Source organism: Pinus tabuliformis, chromosome 2_1 (assembly GCF_031772625.1).
Source record: "Pinus tabuliformis cultivar Carrire ecotype Pingquan chromosome 2_1, CPIR1, whole genome shotgun sequence".
Taxonomy (NCBI): Eukaryota; Viridiplantae; Streptophyta; class Pinopsida; order Pinales; family Pinaceae; genus Pinus; species Pinus tabuliformis.
Window position 1 is genome coordinate 131,337,093 of NC_142299.1, and position 22,013 is coordinate 131,359,105.

At 37.6% G+C, this 22,013-nt stretch overlaps 1 protein-coding gene across 1 annotated transcript in view; it reads left to right on the forward strand.

Annotated features, from left to right (window-relative positions):
• The window catches only part of LOC149199118 (uncharacterized), a 155,313-nt gene extending 141,356 nt beyond the window's left edge, over nt 1-13,957 (forward strand). Inside the window, exons 6-7 of the mRNA XM_089402301.1 lie at nt 11,792-12,016; nt 12,152-13,957. Of these exons, the coding sequence (XP_089258427.1) occupies nt 11,792-12,016; nt 12,152-13,612 (1,686 nt within the window). The 3' untranslated portion in view covers nt 13,613-13,957. The remainder of the gene's footprint in view (nt 1-11,791; nt 12,017-12,151) is intronic.
• Nucleotides 13,958-22,013: the final 8,056 nt, after the last annotated feature.

Here is a 22,013-nt window from a genome sequence, read left to right on the forward strand (position 1 = left end):
ATGTGTCGGCCCTTATAAAATTAGGGTTCTTGGTTTATTTATATCCAGGTCGCAAGGCTCCCTTCTTTCAATAATCTTTCATTCATTTTCTATCTGATTTGTCCTGATGATGGACCCCCTTTGGGGTTTGAAACGTCGACAGAATGAACTAGAAACTGTGGGTAATCCGGATCATGACTATACATATACAAACTGCTGTAATAGAATAAGAAATGCAAACAAATGGCGCTGAAATGCACTTACCTGGTGCTTGAATCTCCTTGCCGAATGCTACACTCCCTTAGCTCCTTGCTCCAAACCCTTGTCTCCTTGCAAACAGCTCAAACAATGCAGATACAATTGACAAACAACGTGAAAGAATAGAAGAAATGCGTCCTTTTTAACTCGCAGCAGATACTTTTTTGGGATACGAATCCTAAAATCGGGATTCGCTGGCCTTGCACGGGATTCGTACAGGATTCGTACGAATCCTAATAGGACTCGTTGAATCCGATTTTAGAATACGATTTTCAAGAGAATCGTATCGGACATGCGAGATTCGGGTTCGCCGGGCTATATGAACGAATCCAGTTACTTACACATAATTTATATGATAATAACATCTTGAACTAGGGCTTGTTGCATACCTTTCACAATTGTAGTAGTCACAACTATTTGCACTATCAATCCTTAGCAAATGACTTTAGATCACAATTCAGATTATGCGTTTGCTTCAGGTGTACTTGGATTTGGTTTAGGAGCACGAATTCAAAGACAATAAACTTAGGATCTTCGAATCAATGTTTACTAACCTCCCTTGATGATTCGTCCTTCAAAATAATTTCTCTTGCAAAGTCACAAAAGCTGCAAATGTACTTTAAGAAGAAACTGCAAACATTGGCCTTACGTCCACCTTGAATTCACTTGAAAAACTTAATTTTTGTTCATACCACCCTTGCGTAGAGAAACTTTAGAAATCTGTGATCAAACCAAACTAAACCTTTTCATGATGCCCTAAATTAAATGCACGTCTTTGTCCAAAAATGCTAGCCTGAGATGTGTTGCCCACAGAGGTTGCTGAGGTGACCTATACAGTGTGCAATCACTTGAAATGTGCCCTAGAAGAGGGGTTGCAATTATAGTTAAGAGGTCATAAATTATTCTTTCAAAATAGTGTGACTACCACTTGGAGAAGAGAAAGAACCCAACGTAAAACCCTTTGCAAGAGCAAATACCTGAATCCCCAAAACAAAGATAATCTGTCCTTCAATGAATATTAAGGTGTTGCTCAACAGAATAAATAATTTGAACCTCTTTAGATAAGACACTGCTCCACAGGGCCAAGTTAATACAAAGATAAATTCACTTTGGTTGCACCAAAGATCTGTGTTAGATGCATGATTTGATGAGAAATATAGGAGCCTTTATATAGTTTTTGAGAAATGTCTAAGATGGTAAGCTGAATTAAATTTTTGGGAGGGAAAAACCTTTAAAATTTAAATTTCAAATAAACCAAAAAACTCCCACCGAATTTTGGATCATTAAAGTTTGAAATAAATTGACCTTCAAGTTTTTGGACCATGATAATTTAATAAACTTTATTTTCCCCTCCATAGTAATTTAAATATATAATAAAAACTTTTAATCCCCTCTTTTTATGAAATGTGCCATTTCTCTAGCCAATATAATGTTGTCACATCATCACTCTTTTGTGGTTTTTGACCACAAGGAGCGAGGGCATACCATCTTTAATTGGGCATATTTGCTAAACCGTGAGGAATTTCATGACATGCTATATACTGTTGGAATCGACATGACGAGGAGTATCCAACCATGATGGTCTTGAGCCCATGAGTCTAGAAACCCTTTGTCATTTTTGTCCTTAACAGTGTTACTTGGGCGCAGGAGCAAAAGCGGGGAGTAGGAGCGACATTTTCAGAAGCTCCTGGTTTGGGAGTGAATCCCAAAGCGTTATATATATATATATATATATAATATTTTGATACATATATGTCAACAAAAACATGTAGAATGATGAATTAGATATAAAAAACATAGATTGAACCATATAACAACAATCATCTAGAAGTTATAATCTTCATCAACCACATCCACAAGTTAGTAACATAGTAACATACAACATATTGATTCTCATGATTCATCAATCTTAAAGTTTCAAGCTTTCAAAATTCAATATATAACATTTATCATCATTGATCACAAAAGTTGTACTTGTAAGCTAAGTGTAACCATTATAACAAATAATATCTAACTTGAAATGAAATGTTATAAATTGAAATGAAATGAAACAACTTTCAACTTTCATGAAGCCTCATATTCATAATTCATTACTAATGAGTTATAATTGCCAACTTCAAACTTAAATTGTCATATATTGTTTAAAAAAATATCATAATATATATGAAAGAGTCAATAGTTATAAAAATTACTAGAAACTAGAAAAGACAAGTAAATCTATTATCTATTGCTTATGCTCGGGCCTCTTGCCACCACGAGAAATGTCTAAATTTTTATTCTTGTTGGAAAATCAGGATCTTTGTCATTAATATCACCCTCTAAGCATTAATATCTAGAGGTATCGTTGTCATTACCTCTGTATCTATATAGGGATCTTTATCATTAATGTCATCCTCTAAGTATTAACATAAGATAGAAAAAGCATAGCATGTAAAGTCAAGATTTTGTTTGAGCGATGCATACATTTTTAGGAGGGTCATGATAGAGGAGTTCGACAACCAGTGTCACTAACATTAAGGTACATAGAGGGATTATTGCTCTTGATTAAATATGAGTTCCATACCCTAATACATGACAAAATTCAGTGGAAACATTGCAATCCCCCAATTCTGAAATCTTGAAAAACTGATAAGTCTGTTGGATTTTGAATGAAATAAAAAATTTTACTTTCTCCATATGAAATCCAATGAGGTCGAAACCACTATCAAACATCATGAGTCATTTCATGGTAATGTAAAAAAATTAAGTAAAATGATGAACATAAAAATGACATTCTCCTTAATCTTCATTTTCATCCTTTTACTTTAAGAATTTAACATTACCATGAATCACATATTAATACTGAGGCCATAGGCTTGATCATTAAGCTGCCCCACTCTTTGAAAAAAATTGCATTTGGAACATTACTGCATTTCTTTTTTTTTGCAAAAAAGACTAGATGCTCCCAAAAAGGCAAGGAGCGTGTTTCTTAGGGAGCGCGCTCCAAAGCCACTCCCGCTCAGAGCGCGAATTGGGAGTGAGAGCGAGGGGGGGTGCGCTCTCCCGCAACCCTGGTCCTTAATGGTGGGGCTCCCATTGGCTGCTGCTTGGGTTGACATCAATGAAAACCATAGTTCATCAAGAATTAGAGAATTACATGCTTAGAGAATTACAAATCAGTTGCTAGGTTTTGAGGAAAACTAACATGGAATCAAAGCTTAGCTACTGATTGAATACTAAGCATAATGTTTCATCTTCAGGAATAGGTTCAATGTTCAAAGGGAGCAAGACACCAGTTTGACTTGGCTGATAGGTTTTCTCAGTAGTGCGAATTGGCTGAATGGTGTACCAGGGTCTTAGATTTGAGGATAGATTGGATGAAGCATCCAACTTTTGTTCATGGCCTAAGAGGATTAGTGTGGTGTTAGAGGAAGAAGGGGTATGGGAGTTTGTGAATAATGTCCATGTTGCCCTTAATGACCCTGTTGTTGGCTTAACGTAATGAGAGAGTTGCCAAGGCAAGGAGAATCATCTTGCAAGAAGTCAAAGACCACATCATTCCTCACTTGACCAGAAAGAAGACAACCAAAGCTATTTGGATGGCCATTATTGGCCTCTATCAAAACTTGTGCAAGTCCAGAAAGCTAGTATTGAAGGATAAGCTAAGAATCATTAGAATGTCCAAGTCAAGGTCTGTGGTGTCTTACCTCACCAATTTTATCAAAGTGAAGGATGTGTTGGTTGGTGTGGGTGAGATAGCTATAGATAAAAACCTAGTGAGTTTTGCTTTAATGGGTTTCACCAAAGCTTGGGATACATTTACAAACGGAATATGTGCTAGAGAGAAGCTTTTGTATCGAGAGTGACTATGGGGTGATTGTATCCAAGGAGAAATTCATAGACAAGCTTGGTCAGGGTCTTGAGTCAAGATTGAAGATGAATATAACTTTTCCCTAGTTGGTGTTGAGCTCGGCTCCAAGGGTGAAAAGAAGAAGAAAGATCTGAGCAAGATCAAGTGCTTTTCATGCCACTAGTTTGGGTATTATGCTAGTAAGTGCCCTTAACGAAAGAAAGGGTCCAAGAATGACCAAGTAGTAGTCTCTGTGAGATAGACAAGTTCTATTCTGACTTTGAGAGGGAGTTCTGACTTATTGCTTGCATGGAAAGCTCAGTGGCTACCAGCTTATGGTACATAGACAACAGTGTCCTGTCATATGACGTGCAACAGGAACTACATTAGGAAACTAACAGAGAAGGATATGCAGTTCCATATCGAGATGGGAGATGATGGGGGGTATCGAGCCAAAGGCATTGGTACAGTTAGATTTGAGAGGGGGTCTAGAAACCCTCTATTTCTCAGAGATGTTCTTTACATTCCAGGGCTTAAGAGAACATCATTTCAGTTTTAGCATTGGAGGATAAGGGGTACGAGGTGACCTTCAAACATGGTAGGGCTTTCATAAAACTGTTGGACTCCAAAGTGGCCAAGCAGATAGGGGTTAGACAAAAGAAACTATACAAATTGTAGTTTGAGATAGTCACAACATTTACCAGTAGAGGAAGTTGTGACTCAGGCAAGGAGCTTGGGGAGTTATGGCATAGGTGCATGGGGCATTTGCACCATGGCACACTAAAATTCTTATGGAGATAGCGACGAGGCTGCCAAAATGTAGTGGGGACTAGCATGAGATGTGCAAGGACGCACACTTGGAAAGTATGCCAAAACCTCTTTTCCTAGCAGAGACAATATGGCCAAGGGCATCTTGGACCTTGTTCATTTAGATGTTTGTGGTCCTTTCTCTTTAGTATCCTTCAGGGGGTACAAATACTATGTCACCTTCATAGATGATCATTTGAGGAAGACTTGGATATTCTTCATGATGCAAAAGGCTGAAGTCTTCTTGAAGTTTCAGGAGTTTAAGGCTTTGGTTGAGAACCATATTGGTAAGAAAGTCAAGGCACCAAGGTCAAATAATGATGGGGAGTACACCTCAAATGCCTTTAAGGAGTTTTGTGCCAAGGAGGGCATCAAGAGGGAGCTGACCACACCATATAAGGCTCAATAGAACGGGGTTGTAGAACGCAAGAATAGAGCCATAGTTTGAGTGGCCAAAGGGCCTACGTAAGTTTCTTTGCGCCGAGGCATGCAATACAACGATTTTCTTGCAGAATCAGAGCCCACATAGAGTGTTGGGTGAGTTACATAAGAGGAGGCCTTTTCAGGAAAGAGATCAGACGTATCACATTTCTGATATTTTGCAACATAGCGGAGAAGGGCATCATCATGGGCTACAACAAGACATCTAAGGCTTATAGTGTATATATACTAGCACTTAGGAAGACAATCATCATGAGATATGTTAAGTTTGAGGAAGTCATTAGAGCGTTAACAGGCTAAAGCACAGGAGGAGGGACAAGCAGCTCCCAAGCAGGAGGCTCAACCAACACCTTAGACCATAGTTGTATGCATTAATGGGCAAGCTGAGAAACATCAGGACGATAAGGACACACAAAGGAGAGAATGGAACCCATGCAGGCCATGATTCCTAGTACAGGGAGAAGGAGAGTGAGATGGGAAGAACAATTAATCTAGGAGGCACATGAGTGAGTTGGTGCTCCTAGTACATCAATTTGACAAGGCAAACAACCATAGAGGTACACAGGGTATATGGCACTCATGTAGGAGTTGATGGATGTCGAGCCTTCCAGCTATGAGGAGGTAGCCACTCAATAAGTGTGGAGAGATGCCATGGTTGAGGAGTATGCCTCTATCATGGAGGATGATGTCTGAGAGGTGGTGCGGAGGCCAAAAGAGAAATCCGTGGTGGGATCTTGTAGGGTCTACCAAATCAAGCATGGGGCTGATGGGAGCATCGAGGTGTTTAAGGCTAGATTTGGGGCCAAGGGTTCACGTAGGTAGAGGGCATTGACTTTGGTGAGACATTTGCCCCCGTGGCCAGATATTCATCTATAACATTATAGCCATTGCAAGTCAGATGGGGTCGAAAATCCACCAATGGGGTTGTTGTGGAGGAGATTTTTTATTGAGCATCTGGAGGAATTTGAGACATGCAACAGATAGACTCATGTATGCAAACTCGAAAGAGCCTTGTATGGGCTCAAACAGGCTCCATGGACATGGTATGCTCGTATTGATAGTTACCTTCAGGGGTTGGGCTTCACTAAGAGTGAAGTGGACCCCGACCTCTACTACATAGTTGTTGGAGGTGAGCTGCTCATTCTGTTGTTATATGTGGGCAATCTAATTTTGACGGGCGTAGATAATCTCATCTAGGAGTGCAAGAGAGATCTTGCAAGCGAGTATGAGATGAAGTATATGGGGTTGATGCACTATTTCCTTGGGTTGGAGGTTTGGTAGGGACATGGGGAGATCTTCTTGGGGCAATGCAAATATGCTCTGAAGATTCTAAGGAGATTCGACATGCAGGATTGTAGGCCCATTGTTGAAGCATCTAGGGCAAAGTACTGTAGTGTGATTCTTCATTACTTGATAACAATTTGTACACCCCTGACAAGAGTATCCTCCAAGCACAAGTCAAGTCCTACTTTCTTTTTGCACCTTATTCCCCAATACTTCTTCTGGCAGTTTGTTTTCCGGCACTTCTTCCTTTCGACACTTCATTCTCTTACTATGATTCTTGTCTAGAGATAGACCTTCCTTGAGTGAGTCTTCTTGATGAGGTGTTCCTCTTCTATCCCTTGCTCAAGTACACTTCAACTTTGACCAACCGAGATCCTTCTTGAGTGTATGACTGTTCTGCTGTTCTACTGCCCTAGTTTTTCACGTGTGGAGAGTACCCTTTAGTGAATTAGGGTCTTTCTTCCTTCGCTGGAGAGAGGGGCTTCTTCGCTTGTCTTGGGAGGCCTTGTGAGCCTAGTGTCAAACCCAAACAACACAAGATTGTGGACTGCTTGTCCCTGCTATCATACCCGCAGATTTCTCCTCTTCTTCCTTGCACGTGTGACTGTTTCTAGCCCTAGAAACAGTCCTTCACCTTCGCTGTCCTTCCTTCTTACTTCACTGCACCTTTGGAGACCCTTTAGACTTTCCTTCCCTTTCTTTTCTCAACTTCTCTCTTCGCTGATTTCAGAGCTTCCTTGAATACCTTATGGAGGAGTGGACAGCCTCTATATATAGAGGTCTGCCCCTCCATTTAGGCTGACTTGTCAACTGTTTGCAGGCCGACTTGTCAACTGTTTGTAGGCCGACTTGAGGATTGCTTGGAAGCCGATTTGTTGAGCAGTCTTCGGATAATTTCTATGGTGGTGTAGCATGCTTGAAGGGGCTTCTTGATGGTGCCTTTGCATAGGAGGAGACTTGACTTTGCTGGGAGGTTCTCTCTTTGATTGTAATACATATTTATACATGGTGTAACATACCCTTAAGGCCTTCAACATTTCCTTTTGACTATTTGACTCACCAATAGCACTTAAACTAGTGCTAGACCTATTTCAATGAGCAAGAAACTCATTGACATATATTATAAAAATAATATTTCTCTTCTTGAATAAATACAAATATCAAAAGTACATTTATGAAGACTGAACCTAGTTACATTTCCTTCAACACCCATGACCATGCCTCTAGTCACAAAGTGGAGGAAGGTGTACACATTTAGATCAGAGCGAGTAGGCCCCTCACTTTGTTTGCAATTGATAGGGTCACTTATGTATTTGGTGAACATACGCCAAGACATATGTTTTGCAGTGAACTCCTTGAGCCAGTTCATGGTCGAGCCTACCAGGGTGCATTGGGTTGTTGCCAAGCACATATTGAGATATCTCAGGGGGGAAATAGAGTATGGATTGTGGTATAGATACGTTGATGGGGTGAGGCTTGAGGGCTTCACTGATGCAGATTGGTAGGGAGTTCCACAAACAAGAAGAGCACATCGGGCTATGCATTCAATGTTGGATCAACAGTTGTTTCTTGGTCAGCCAGACGCAGAGATTGGTTACACTGAGCTCAGTAGAGATTGAGTACACAACTGCCAGCCTGGCAGCATGCGAAACTATCTGGTTGAGAAAGCTGCTTATGGGTTTATTTAGACAGGAGCTAGAGCCCATTGTGATCCACCGTGACAATCAGAGTTGCATCAAGACCTCTGAGAATACTGTGTTTCACAATCGCTCAAAGCACATCATGATACACATCATGACATCAGGGACATTGTTCAGAGAGGTACAATTAGACTGCAGTACAGATCGACAAAAGAGCAATTAGCAGACATTCTGACCAAGCCTTTTCCAAGGGGAAGATTTTTTTTACCTCAGAGACAGGTTGGGTGTAGTGCAGAACACCTTCCTCTCTAAAACTGAGTGTTGATTGGAGTAGAGCAGCAAGGGTTCTACTTGCCTAAGTGCCAAGGCTAGCAGAAGGACCCACAAGACAACCACTTAGCAGATTATTAATTTAATTAACTATTTCCTAATGTTGGACTTTTCGAAAAATAAAAAGCCTAAAGTCAACAATGATTAGATCTCAGCCCTTCATCATGAGTTAATCTTTAGCCATTGAAGATCATGGTGGGGCCCAGGTTGAATTATTTAAGGAGAGTAGGGTGCAGAAGTAGCCAGTTCGATTTTGGCATGTGTGCGTTAGCTCATCAAAGAGGAGATTTGGGTTTCAGCAGCTAAGCAACAGATCAACGCACGAGAGGGATAGAAAAGAGGGCTGAACAACTCTATCTCACCCTAGCATCAGCGCAGCGGTACAGCATCAAGGTGCGCAACAAGAAAGGCCATACAGCACAGCCATATAGCACGTACCAGTGTGTAAGAAGGCCATACTGTGTGTATGCACAGCAGCTAAAATGCGTAGGCTGTACAAGCCAATTTACTTGCAGAGAGATTTGATTTTGATTGGGAGTTGTTCAAAGGGTTTTTTTTTGTAAAATTGAGGTTTTCCCTGGATGTAATAATTTCTGAAGATTATTTTGCTGAAGCAAAGTAGAGAAACATACAGAATTTGCACGTTTTCCCCCGAGTTGGTGTTTTCTGGATATATGCTGTGTTTTATGTGTTTGTCTTCTGTTTTATTTACTTCCACTGTGCATGCTATGGTTATAAAACTAAGTAGTATTTGTGATTTAAGTTTCAAAACAGCAGTGTAAATTGTATTTCTGGTTGCATACTTAGAGGATTACAAATCCGTTACTGGGTTTTAAGGAAAACTAACATTTTTGTATCCTTGCCAATTTCGGATGCTGACTTTTTCAACTTTGCTTTTCTGGACTCTAGAGGCCATTTAGAGCCGCTTTGTTTGTGTTTGGTTTAGATATGGATTGCAATTGGTGTTTTGTAGAGACCTGCAAATACCTGTGGGTCTTGATGGGTTTTATAGCGAGACAGGTCACTTGCAGAGGACCCGCGGTCTCTACCTGTACTCATCCAAACCTGCATGGAACCCATCTACTTGTATTGAACCCATGAAAAACCGGATAGGACCTGCATAGGACTAGTGGACCCACTCAAAATTTGTATTTTTTTTTGGAGATCGTATTTTTTCTGTATTTTGCCGAGTCTTATACAGGTTGTTCCCGAGTCTTATACGGGTCGCCAAGTCAATAGCTAGATGAGTCTTATACGAGTACCAGTCGTGCAAAATTGATATGCACCTTTTCTGTATACATGAGAAACTGTGTGTTTGTTTCTAATGGTTTAGATTCACACAAATTTTCTTTTTTAAATCAAAATTTAAATATTTTATGTATTTTTTGGTTGCTGGTTTTTTCCTGTGTTCTTCTATTTCCAGCTGGTTTCCAGTTTTAGAGGTTTACTGTTTTTGTGACTGGTCCAGTTCTGATAACATTTTTTTGACTGATTCTAGCCGAGTTGAGGCAAGTGACAGAATTTGATGGTGATCTGAGTTAAATGGGCACGTTTTAAGGGTATTCACGATGTCCTATAGCCATGTTTCAACTGATTCTGCAACAGTCTTGCCCATTCCCGGGCCTAACCTAGATAACTTCAACAAGTTATCCATTCACATGGTTTGAAGAAAAAACATTGTCTTGCCTACAACCTTGCAACCTTGCAATCTTGGGTTGCTATCTTGAAGCTATCTTGTAACTTTGGGTTCTCGGATTATGACTTTTGCGCAACATCATGCCTTTCAATTGTTTTGTGACCTTTGAACCTTGAGGTTGCAGGTCCTATAAGCCTTTGAACTTCCTTGTGATCTTGAGGTGGGTTAACATGTATTTCAACTCCACATTTTTTTTATCCATGTTGGATCGGTAACTCATTGGAGTGATCTGGGCTAGGCCTAGGACAAAACCTTCCTGCTACCACTATACCACCACAATTTTCACTTTCAGATCCTTTCACTTCTGTGGGCCTCTGTGACCTTCTGAAATAAGATTGTCCATCTTACTGAGATCGCAGAAAGCAGCATTCTAAGAAAAATGCAGCTTGCATATTGAAGGTGCAGGATTGTTGGAATAGTTTAATTAACATAATCATGGTGGTGATTAGAACATCCAATATACATTTTGAAGTTTATGGTCAAGATGGAACAACAATCATGCTTAAGACTTGGATGGAATCTGGCTACTAGTTCTTAAAAATATCACAGTAAGCTCTTCAGGAAAGTCAAACAAATGGGAAGAAAGGGTTATTTAAATTAGCTTCAAGGATATTTTGGCATAGGATCATTCTGTACAAATTCCATCTGGAATATCGTACATGCAAAATTATGGACAAATATTGCTGTTTCAAATTTCCATTCTGTGACAGTTGTGTTCATCTATTATGTACTAATGCAATTGATTGTCTTGAGAGGTTACCAAATATTGATCATTCTTGAGGGGTTACCAAATATCGCTGCTCCTGCATCGTGACCAAATATTTCCGTGCTATTTGAGTTTATAGACTGAATAATATGATTACTTGTTCACTGACTTAACAGGTATACAAGGGATTTAAAGGTTCCTATACTTGATATACTAGACCTTTTGGTGCAAGCCTGTTAACAGAAGTATAAAACTTAGCAGTTGTTCAATGTCTGCCCGTTGACCATGACTTCGGGCATATAGATTTTTGTCAGGCAAGTAAATTCAGGGCCATACCTAGTTGGAATAAATGAAGTCATCAACATCCATTAACCCAAACAATGACCCAGCTTGTTGGACACAGCTATTGATGTTAGGGGTGTCTTTATGTTATGTCAGCTGTGCATTATGCTTTTCCAACACCTCTGATGTGGCATCACAACCTGATTATGGGTTCAAACCTGAATTGCGTTGTGCATTTTTGACATTTTCATCTTATTCCATTTCAGTACATTCAATAGTCCAGGCTTGGTATAACCTGAGATATTTACTAGACTTTACTGTAGACTCTCTTTTAACTCTTTTAAGTTTTTATGTTTAGCTAAACATGGTGTTTTTTGAGAAAAATGATTTTGGTAAATTCTATTTATCATTCCTTTTTGGCTTGATGTAGATTATAGAATTTGGCATTTACATTTTTTCCCTTATACTCAAATCTATTTTTGTAATGTGTTTAGAGACTTTCTTAAAGTATGTTCTCAGTTCTGGTTTACTTTCTTCAGGTGTCAAGTTTGATTGAGGGAGAAGCTGAAGGAAATTGCAACATCACTCGTACAGACATTACTACAAGGGCAAGTATCAGTGGAGCATTGCTTGATCACAATGTTCTAGATCAGCAGCCTCAGGAAATCATTGATTGTTGCCACAGCAGTAAACAGACTGACAAAATGATGCGAACTTCAAGAGCAGAAGAGGGCTGCAACCCATGCATATCTTTGAGTAATATGGTATGCATTATAGTAGCTTATGTTATGCCATGTAGCCTTGGTAGATAATCATGAGATATTTAGATTAATATGTGCCTTTAGAAGAATTGTCCCCTGAAATCTCATGCTAATATAATTTTGGTGATGAATCTGTAGCAAGCAGATGATCATAGTAGGGAAGTAGCCAGTTGTATGGAAACCACTGACTTACCAAATATATCAAGGAATCTACATCTTTCAAACAAGGGAACTCTTACAATGGAACATGTGGAGGGCTGCGTGAATGGATGTGTGGAAAATAACCAAGACAAACTTCCAAATGTTAGAGATATGGGTTCATCAGCCAATCAAGTTCGGTGTACATCGTGTGGCAGTAATGAGCGAAATGATTGCATCATACTGTGTAATGCATGCCAAACAGCTTATCATAGGTATTGCCTTTCACCTGCCCCGGATGAGATTCCAACAACTGGTTGGTACTGTGTATCCTGTTCACTAGCCAGAAAGAAGTCGTCTGAGGTTTACTCCTTTTGTGATAAGGACAATATGGTTAATGACGGTGTGGACATTTCACTCCAAAATTGTGTTGTGTCTGAACTGCAAAGTGGGCAGATGGCAGTGCATAGCACTGGAGAAAATGACGAACCAGAGCATTGCAAAGTAGGGCTTGAATGTAATAGGAAAGATGTCGGACCTAATATTGATGGAGAGGTGATTGAAATTCATCGAGATGAAGGGTCTGATTTGCATAGGAGTGAAAGAGAGATGACAACTCATACCAGCAGGCAAGAAGCAGAAGAACATGATGATAAACAACTAGTTGAAAAATTGTGCAAAATCTGTTCGACTGGAAAAAAGGATGATGATCATCTTATAGAATGTAGTAATGAGAATTGCCTCTATAAATTTTATCATTTAAGATGCTTGAGGCCTCCATTAGCAAGTGTTCCTCCACCGACATGGTTCTGTCCTTCATGTCTCTGTAGAAGTTGCTTTATTGATGAACACGATGAAGATATCATCCTTTGTGATGGTTGTGATGATGGCTATCACACATATTGTTTGAATCCACCTCTTGCAGGAGTACCAGAAAGTAACTGGTACTGCCCATCTTGTTTGGAAAGGCAAAAGAGGAGGAAACGCAAGAAAGGTCAAAATCATGCAGCAAGTGCAAGCAAGTCAGCAGGACAAGTGCATTCGAAGAAGGTATCTCAGGTGCAGAGTCAATTATCTTTGCATACGGAGAGAGCACGTGATCTCTCTGGGAGACTTACAGGTTCAGCAGGACGTGTCCAGTTAAAGAAGGCAGCTCAGGTTGTGAGTCCATCTTCTTTGCACCTTGGGGGAGAGCCACCTGATGTTTCTGAGAAAATCATCAAACATGAAATGGAGAACTTTGTGCCACTTATGCAATCAGAAAAGCCATCCCAATCAAATTGTCCCATGGAGGAAGAGGAGACAAAAGGTCATTCTGATGGAAGTCTTGAAGGTACAACAGATAACTTTATTGTGCGTGTCAGACCAAAGCACACAACTAAATATGGAGCATCTGCGGAGTCAAAAGAAGCTGGAAAAAGGAAGAGGAAATGTTCAGAACCAAGAAGATCACAAGTTTGAAGGAACAGTTAAGCTGAATGAGTTGGACTGGTTAACTGTTTCCCGTTGACAAGTTCTAGTAGTCACAAACCACCTGTAGACAGCTAAGAAACACTTTTTAAGTGTTTAGTCATGAATGATACTGGTTTTGATGTAATTAAAAATTTAAGTAATCAATGTGAACTGTCAGCTATCTCTACATGCGACATGTCTTGACATGGTGCATTTGCAGGCATTATAACCAGTATCCTTGTCTAATTCTGTCTCCAAACTAAGTTTTATACTTCTCCATTGAAGTATTTTCATGCGGTTGTGATATCATTTTTTACTCCCTTTGACTTGGAATGTCTTCTATTATTTCAAATATGCCTATGTAATTTTAAGATTTGAGTAAGATTACGTGGTAGAAGTTTTCTTTGTGGGGCAAAACCTTCAAGTACATTATTTACATGCAAGTTCATGGCTAGTTTTATTCTGAGCATGTGGGGCAAAACCTTCAAGTACATTATTTACATGCAAGTTCATGGCTAGTTTTATTCTGATTTCATCTCTGCCAGGATTGGCTGATTGCACAGTTTCCTGGAAGGTTCTCTCTAATGTTATTTCTAATATTTTATCAATGAACTGAGTGTATGCTCAGTCCTATTTTAAAGATTTAGTCGCACTTATTGCATTTTTTTCCTGTAAGATTTTTAGGCATTGGGGACCACTCAGGGAAAGAAATTGGCTTCCCCCTCAGCCTGAAGGCAAGAGTGAGGTTACTGCTACTATGTCAGTGTCACGTTATATACTCAAGAGCGCCACAGATTCTTTTCAAGAGCTTAGCATGTCAATTATGAGACTTGAACCTGGGTGGGGGAGGACAACAACTACACCCAATCACCCAAGCTAAACCCAGTTGCACTTATTGCATTCTTTTCAGTATGAGAAAATGGACGGAAATTGCTGCAATGTTGCAGCTCCTAACTTGAATATGGGTAGCTAAGCTGTGGAATTTATTTTGACCTAATAAAGGTTCTCTTTACATATTAGCTACCAACTCTTTTACACATTTTACACATCTAGGTCAAAATAAATTCCACAGCTTAGCTACCTTATTCCACATATTAGCTACCAACTCTTTTAGTCACTTTTACATATTTTTTCATCAACACTTGCAACACATGAAGATGCAGAAAGGAGCAACACCATCATTTTCATGCAGAAGTTTTAAACTAACAATAAACTCAATTCAAGACCTGGCACAAGATTGTCTGCTGTATGCCACACTATTACCTATTATGCCTTCCTAGGACACTCAGTAAATTATCTTCAGTCACAATACAAATATTGACCTAATAAAAGATGGAAATGAGAAACGTCGACAATACAGTTTTTTTCCCAAAATAGAAACGTTTTTCAATTGATTTTGCTGACATTACTTCAACTATCATATCAAAGAGTTGTCTGCTAACTGAAAGATCAGATTCCAACATTTGGTTGTCGTCTGTTTGATGACACCAATCCTAGGTTTGTGCACTATAATATTTTTAATTGATCTGGAAAATGCTAGAGGTACAATTTCCTTAAACTCAAAATAACTTAATAAGGGATCATATTGTAACAATAGTCAAAAGAATTCCTGCAATGCAATTTTGTCCTGTTTTTACTATGAAATTCAAAGGTTTTATTGCCAATGTGTGATATCAGAGAAATATCGAGGATTCATACTAGAACTTCAGAAACTTTGGCTAATCTTATTAATTCTTAAAATGCCAATCATAAAATGTTTTGACATTTTTCTTTAAATTTTCAAATTTGTAGGTATTTTAAATAATTTATAAAAATATTTGACAAAATTTCAAATAAATTCACTAGAATATACAAGTGATACAGGTGAGGTGATTCATTTTAGATGAAAATGAAACTGACCAATTTTTTTTTGGGAAAAGAAATGGAAAATTAGGCTCACCTTCTTCTAATACTATTCAAAAATTAAGAACTTGCTCTAAATTTTTTTTAGAGTTATACTTCAAAGTTAACATGCATATATTACTTAGCATGTTTAACATGGTCAATAGATTTTTAAGTTTACTACTAACTTGCATTGAATTATTTTTAAAGGTGTATAATTTTTCTATGTATCTTGATCACAAAACAGAGGAAAAGATAGATCGACGACTTGAAAATAAGTCTTTTCAATGGGGCAATCTCCTTTTACATCATATGAATGAACAATTCTTGGATGACTCAAATGACAAACCTCATTGGTATATGTATAGGAGTCTAAGGGGTCAAAATATAATTAGGGCCTTCATAATAATAATGATGTAAGGGAACAACAATAACAATAGTGAGCTTCTATGGGGCACAACAATAACCATATGAGGGCTACACTAGTACTATAGGGACTTAACATGCCCTTTCTTGAAAAAAGTGTTGTCGTCAATGTTTGAGTAGTTTTGAATGCATTTGAATGAAATATTCATTCTCCCATGTAGAGTCTTTAGTAGGTAAGTTCTTCCACTTAATGAGATACTTTGAAATTGATCTGTTTTGTGGTTGTCAGATTCTTGTTTTTGTGATTGCTCTAGGGTTCAATATGATTTTTCCTTCTTCATCAAGTTCTGACAATATAGTTTGAACTAGAAACTTGTCACCTATAACTTTCTTTAAGCATGAAACATGGAAAACTGGGTGTACTCGTGAAGATGTAGACAACTACAATTTGTATGCCATAGTAAGGGCCATAGTACTTGGGTGACAATATATTATCCGTCTTAGCTTGTTTGAAAGATATCTTTTTGTATGGTTGTAGTAGAAAAAATATCCAATTGCCCACATCAAAACTTCTTTCACTATGGTGTTGATTTGCCTGCCGCTTCTTTCGATTTTGCACCACAGTCAAGTTATCCTTTAAGTGTTGGAAAACTTGTTGATACTTGATGTGATCTTCCATTGCTTGAACTTTAGAATTTTCTCTCAGAGACGATTTGATGGATGGTGGATGCTATTCATAAAGCGCCATAAATGGGGTCTTTTTAGCTGCAGTATGGAAAGTAGTGTTATACCACCATTTTGTCAGGGGTAACCACTTGATCCATTGTGTTTGTTTATGAGATACAAAGCAATAAATATATCCTTCCAAACATTTATTTACTGTCTAAATTTGACCATGAAATTGCGGATGATAAGATGAATTATGAGCTAATTGAGTACCAAGAAAAAAAATAATTATGTCCAAAAATTTCTAGTGAAAATGGGATCTTTATCACTAACAATAATTTTTGGGTTTCCATGTAGCTTTTGAAATGTTTCCATAAATGCAATAACGATTATACTAGCTTTGAAAGGGTGAGATAGTGCACAAAAGTGTGCATACTTGGTAAATCTATCAACTATTACCATGATGACACACTTTCCCTCAGATTTTGGTAAACCTTTGATAAAATCCATTGAGACCACTTTCCAACGTTGACTTGAAATGACTAGTGGTTGTAAAAGACCTGGGGTCTTAATTGTCTCAATTTTATTTTGTTGGCAAACCAAACATTATGTCACAAACTTCTGAATAACATATTTAAGTCCATCCCAAAAAAATTCCTTCTTGACCTAGTGGTAAGTTTTTAAAAATCCCACCCTCTTATAGGAGAGGTGCATAATTCCAAAAGGACCTTTGTTTAAGTTGGGAGTTCTTACATAGATATAAGCGATTTTTGTACCATAGTGAATCATTTTTCCAAATAAATGAATCAGATACATTGAGATCTTGTTGCAACTTTTGAATGAATGTCCATACCTCTTCATCATTTTTCCATTTCATTCATCCCTTGCTTCCACATCCTCATCCCTTCTTGAGAGTGCATCTGCAACAACATTTTGCTTCCATTTTTTGTAGATAATTTCAAAGTCATAACACAAAATCTTTGTGACCTATTTTTGTTGGTCTTCTAAAAATAATATTTGTTCGAAGAAATATTTAAGACTATTGTGATCTGTTTTTACCTTGAAGTGTTTTCTCGTTAGGTAAGAGCATCATTTCTTAAGTGCATGTAGTATTGCCAACATTTCCTTCTTATAAATAGGTTTATGTAAATACTTTTCCTTGATTGTATGACTTTAAAAAACAACAGGCCTTCCTTCTTGCATTAGAACAACACCAATGCCATTTCCTGAGATATCACATTCAACAATAAAGGTTTTTGTGCAATTTGGTGTAGCTAATATCAGAGTTCGACACATTGCCTCTTTAAGATGTTCAAAGTCTCTAGTTGCTTTTGGAGTCTAAAAAAATTCATCTTTCTTCAGTAATGTTGTTAGAGGTTTTGCTATCTTCCTATAATTCTTAACAAACTTGCGATAATATCGTGACAACTTGAGAAATCCTCGAAGTAACCTAACGGTTGTGGGGATTTTCCATTTATTGATGGCTTTAATTTTGTTAGGGTATGTCTTAATATCTTCATGGGATACAATATGACCCAAATATTCCACTTCCTGTACTGCAAAGAAACATTTGGAGGATTCTGGGTACAATTGCTTCTCTTCCAATAGTTTGAGCATCCCATCAACATGTTGAACACGATCTTTCGAAGACATGTTATAGATTAGTATATCATCAAAAAATACAAACATAAATTTTCTAAGGGTTTGAAAGTGGAATTTAGCAAACCTTGTAATGTGGAAGGTGCATTAGTAAGGCCAAAGGAGTAACAAAAAATTCATAATGATATTCATGAGTGCTAAATGTTGTTTTAGGAATGTCTTCTGTTTTCATTCGAATTTGATGATATCTTGAATGATTGTCCAGCTTTCTGAAGTAAATTGCTCCATGTAGTTCATCCAACAATTCGTTAATGACAAGAAAGAGAAACTTATCTTTAATAGTGAGCTTGTTGAACTCTCTATAATTTAGACACATACGTCATGATCCATCATTCTTGTGCACCAATGCTACTGGAGAAGAGAAAGAATTTTGGCTAGGTTGAATTATACCTACCTCTAGCATTTCTAAAACCATACATTTGATTTCACTCTTCTGGACATAAGGATATCTATAAGGAACACTTCATGGAATCAAGTGAATATCATGATCATGATTATAAATAGGTGGGAGACCTTTGGGAGTCTCAAAAACCTTGGAATGATTATCTAGGACTCTTTGGAGATATGGAGAAATTGATGACTTAGATGTTTGAACATAATTGTGCAATTACCCTTTGTTGTTCATTCTTCAAAAGCTTGGTTATACCATTAGAGATGATTATCTTCATAGGTTTCCCTATGATACCCTTTAATTCAATTTCCTTTCCTTCCGAGAAAAAAATCAAGAAAAGTTCTTGAAAGTTAAAAACTATCGTCCCCAAAGATTGTAACTGTTGGACCCATAATATAACATCTACACTAGCCATTGGAATGACAAACATTAGACTATTCAATACATATTCCCCCATGGTTAGATTAATATTATGACACTTTCGTGAGTAATTTATAGTAACTCCATTTGCAACCATCACTTGACATTCTGGTGGTGGATATAGAAAGCAATTCAAATCCTTGGCTACCTTACAATGAATTAAATTATGAGTATTCCCTGAATTAATCAACACTATTACATTTTTTTCTTGATATATGCTTCTATCTTGAGATTTTGAGGAGTGGTAATTCCCGCTGATGCATTACAAGATATGGTCAGATTCATTTTTTTTTTCAGCCCCAGGGATTGATTCCTGGTGTATATCTTATTCTTTTGATGTTTCTTGTTTATTTTATTCCTCCTATTCAAAATCTATGTAAAAAAATTTCTTCTGAGCACACTTATGACCTTTAGTGTATTTTCTATCACAACTATAACAAATCATTTTTGCTCTTTTTTTCTCCAATGGTTGTGGTGTCAACCTTGTAGGTTGTGGGAACCTAGGAGTGACAAAACTTCCATTTTTATAGTTGTGAGCGATAGACCTCCTTGTTGCCATAATTTTTTGTTAAGCTATTCTTGCCACCCTGAATGCATTTTCCAATGAATTAGGTTCCCAAAGGAAAACATTGTGTTGGATGTTATCCTTTAAAATCGCTATGAATACATCAATCATATGTTCCTCTAGAATATTAGGTATCTTGATATTCAATCTTCGGAAGTCCTCAATGTGCTCTGCCATTGAACCCTTTTGTTTGATATTTATCAATTGGCTAAAGAAGGTATTTCTCTTTGTATCCTTATAATGTGATATCAATTCTTCCATAACAATTGTCCAAGTGACTAGTGCTTTACTAGAACAAAGTCATCGATACCATACAAATTGTTTGGGTTCTAAATATAAAGATGCAATGTGCACCTTTTGTGTGTGTTTCACATAATGTAGAGCAAATAACTGCTCCATCTATGGTATCCATGTTACGTGACCCTTGCCATCAAACTTCCTCATATCGATCTTTGGAATATGGTTGATTTTCAGCCTTGAGTTAGAATCTCTAAAATCATAATTCATTTTCCTTTTGTCCTCATCCTTATTTTCATGGAATTCCTTGTGACTACTAGGAAGTCTTTCTTACAACAAATTTGTCAAACCTTCCTTCAACCCTTCCATCTTAACCTTCATAATTGCTTCCATGTATGCTTTTAAACCATCATTCAAACTCCCATATCCATTTTTATAACATCTATATTAACATTTATAATGGCTTCCAATTCACTTTTGGTTACTCTTTGCGAAAGTGAAATTTGTTGCACTTGGTCTCGTAATTTTGATATATCTTGTTGACTTTCTTCCTCTCCTTCATGTGTCATATTAGAGATTTCTGGTTGTTTACTGAGAGTATCCATTTTTTGTTTTTGTGAGACATATTTGAACCAAATAATGATATCTATGCTTTGACATGCCCTTTGAATCACTTTAAACTGATATTTTCAAATGAAATTTAAAAAAATACACTTTTTTATTACTTTCAGGAGCTTAACCTTGAAAATGTTTTATCTTTGTAATTTGACTCTCCAAATTTTGAAATTTTATCTCGTGGTAGCCCTCTAATTCTTCTTTCCAATGCCACAAGTCAGATCGAGATTGGATTCTTCAAGCTAAAGTTATGCCAAGTCTTCCAAGATGACTTGCTTATGGACTGGTTTAGTATAGTGAACTTGTATGGTATGCTGCCTATCATTATTTCATAATTCGAGTCTGAAAATGGTACCCACAAAACTACAATCCATGCACTTTCAATCACTTTTTATTCAATTTGGATGCCGGAAACGGAAGCTATGGTGATTTTCCCCAAGACACCTATTTGAGACAAATTTTTGTAGCATCCAAAAACATTAACTTATTTGAATCATATCTCTGAGAATATAGTGAACCAAGCTCCGTAGTTTTTTACACGATGTTCACCAAGATTTCAGCTCCACATGGTCAAAAATGAAATTTTAGCTTCTGAAGCCTCGTGGCAAAAAAGTTATAGCGAAAATACCAAGATGATCTGTTTGAAGCAGCGAAACCCAACGATCTAAAGCTCTGATACCAAATGTCATGTAACCAAATCACAAAACAAAAGAAAAGTGTTGTAGTTGCTACAACCCCCTCCAAAATTTTGTCTACGCCTTGATTTTGGAACCTCCCTTATATTTATAAGAACCTATCTTTCACTGTCACCAAGAATTCCCTTTGTTTATCTCAGTGTTATGAAGACTTATTCCCTTTGTTTGTCTGAGTGTTATGAAGACTTATCCTTGCATGCATCGCTTGTGATGACTTGATTGGGTCATCTTGATGATGACTAATTTTTATCGACAACAACTAAACCACTTATAGCACAAGTCGTCTCCTGCCTAATCTTGTACCTACTATTAGTCTTCCCTCTAGCAACTGCACAATCCTCTATCGTTGGAAACTGTGCTATGCCTTGGGGATAAAAACTGCACAATTCTTGATGATAGACAATCACTGAGCACATAAACTACACTATCCCTCTCTCACAGTCAAGAATTCACAATCAACTAAGACAACGAACTGCACAATCCCTTGTTGTTGGGAATTACATAGTTCCTTCTTCCAGTGTGACTGCGTTGTTTCCCAAATCAAGCCAATGTTCATACCTAGAAAATACGAAGTCCGCATTCATTGTTTGAAAAATGGCACAAAGTTTCAATTTTCAATTTTGGACAAGCGTCATTTTTTCCTTGATTTTAGGCATGCACATCATAAACCCTAACCTAACTGTGTTGGTCCTAGATCTATATAATAGAAACTCTTAAAGCTCATTTTCACACTCAAAATTAGAGCTATAGCCTTACCAATGAGATCAAGGAGATTTTGACTTAGTTTGCAACACTTTTCTGGGTAAGATTTGCATGTGTTTCTTTTTGCTGTTTTTTCTACCGCTTTTGTTGCTTTTGCTTTTATAAGTGCTATTTTTCCCATTTATTTTCATGGTAGCTGGCATTTCTATTGTT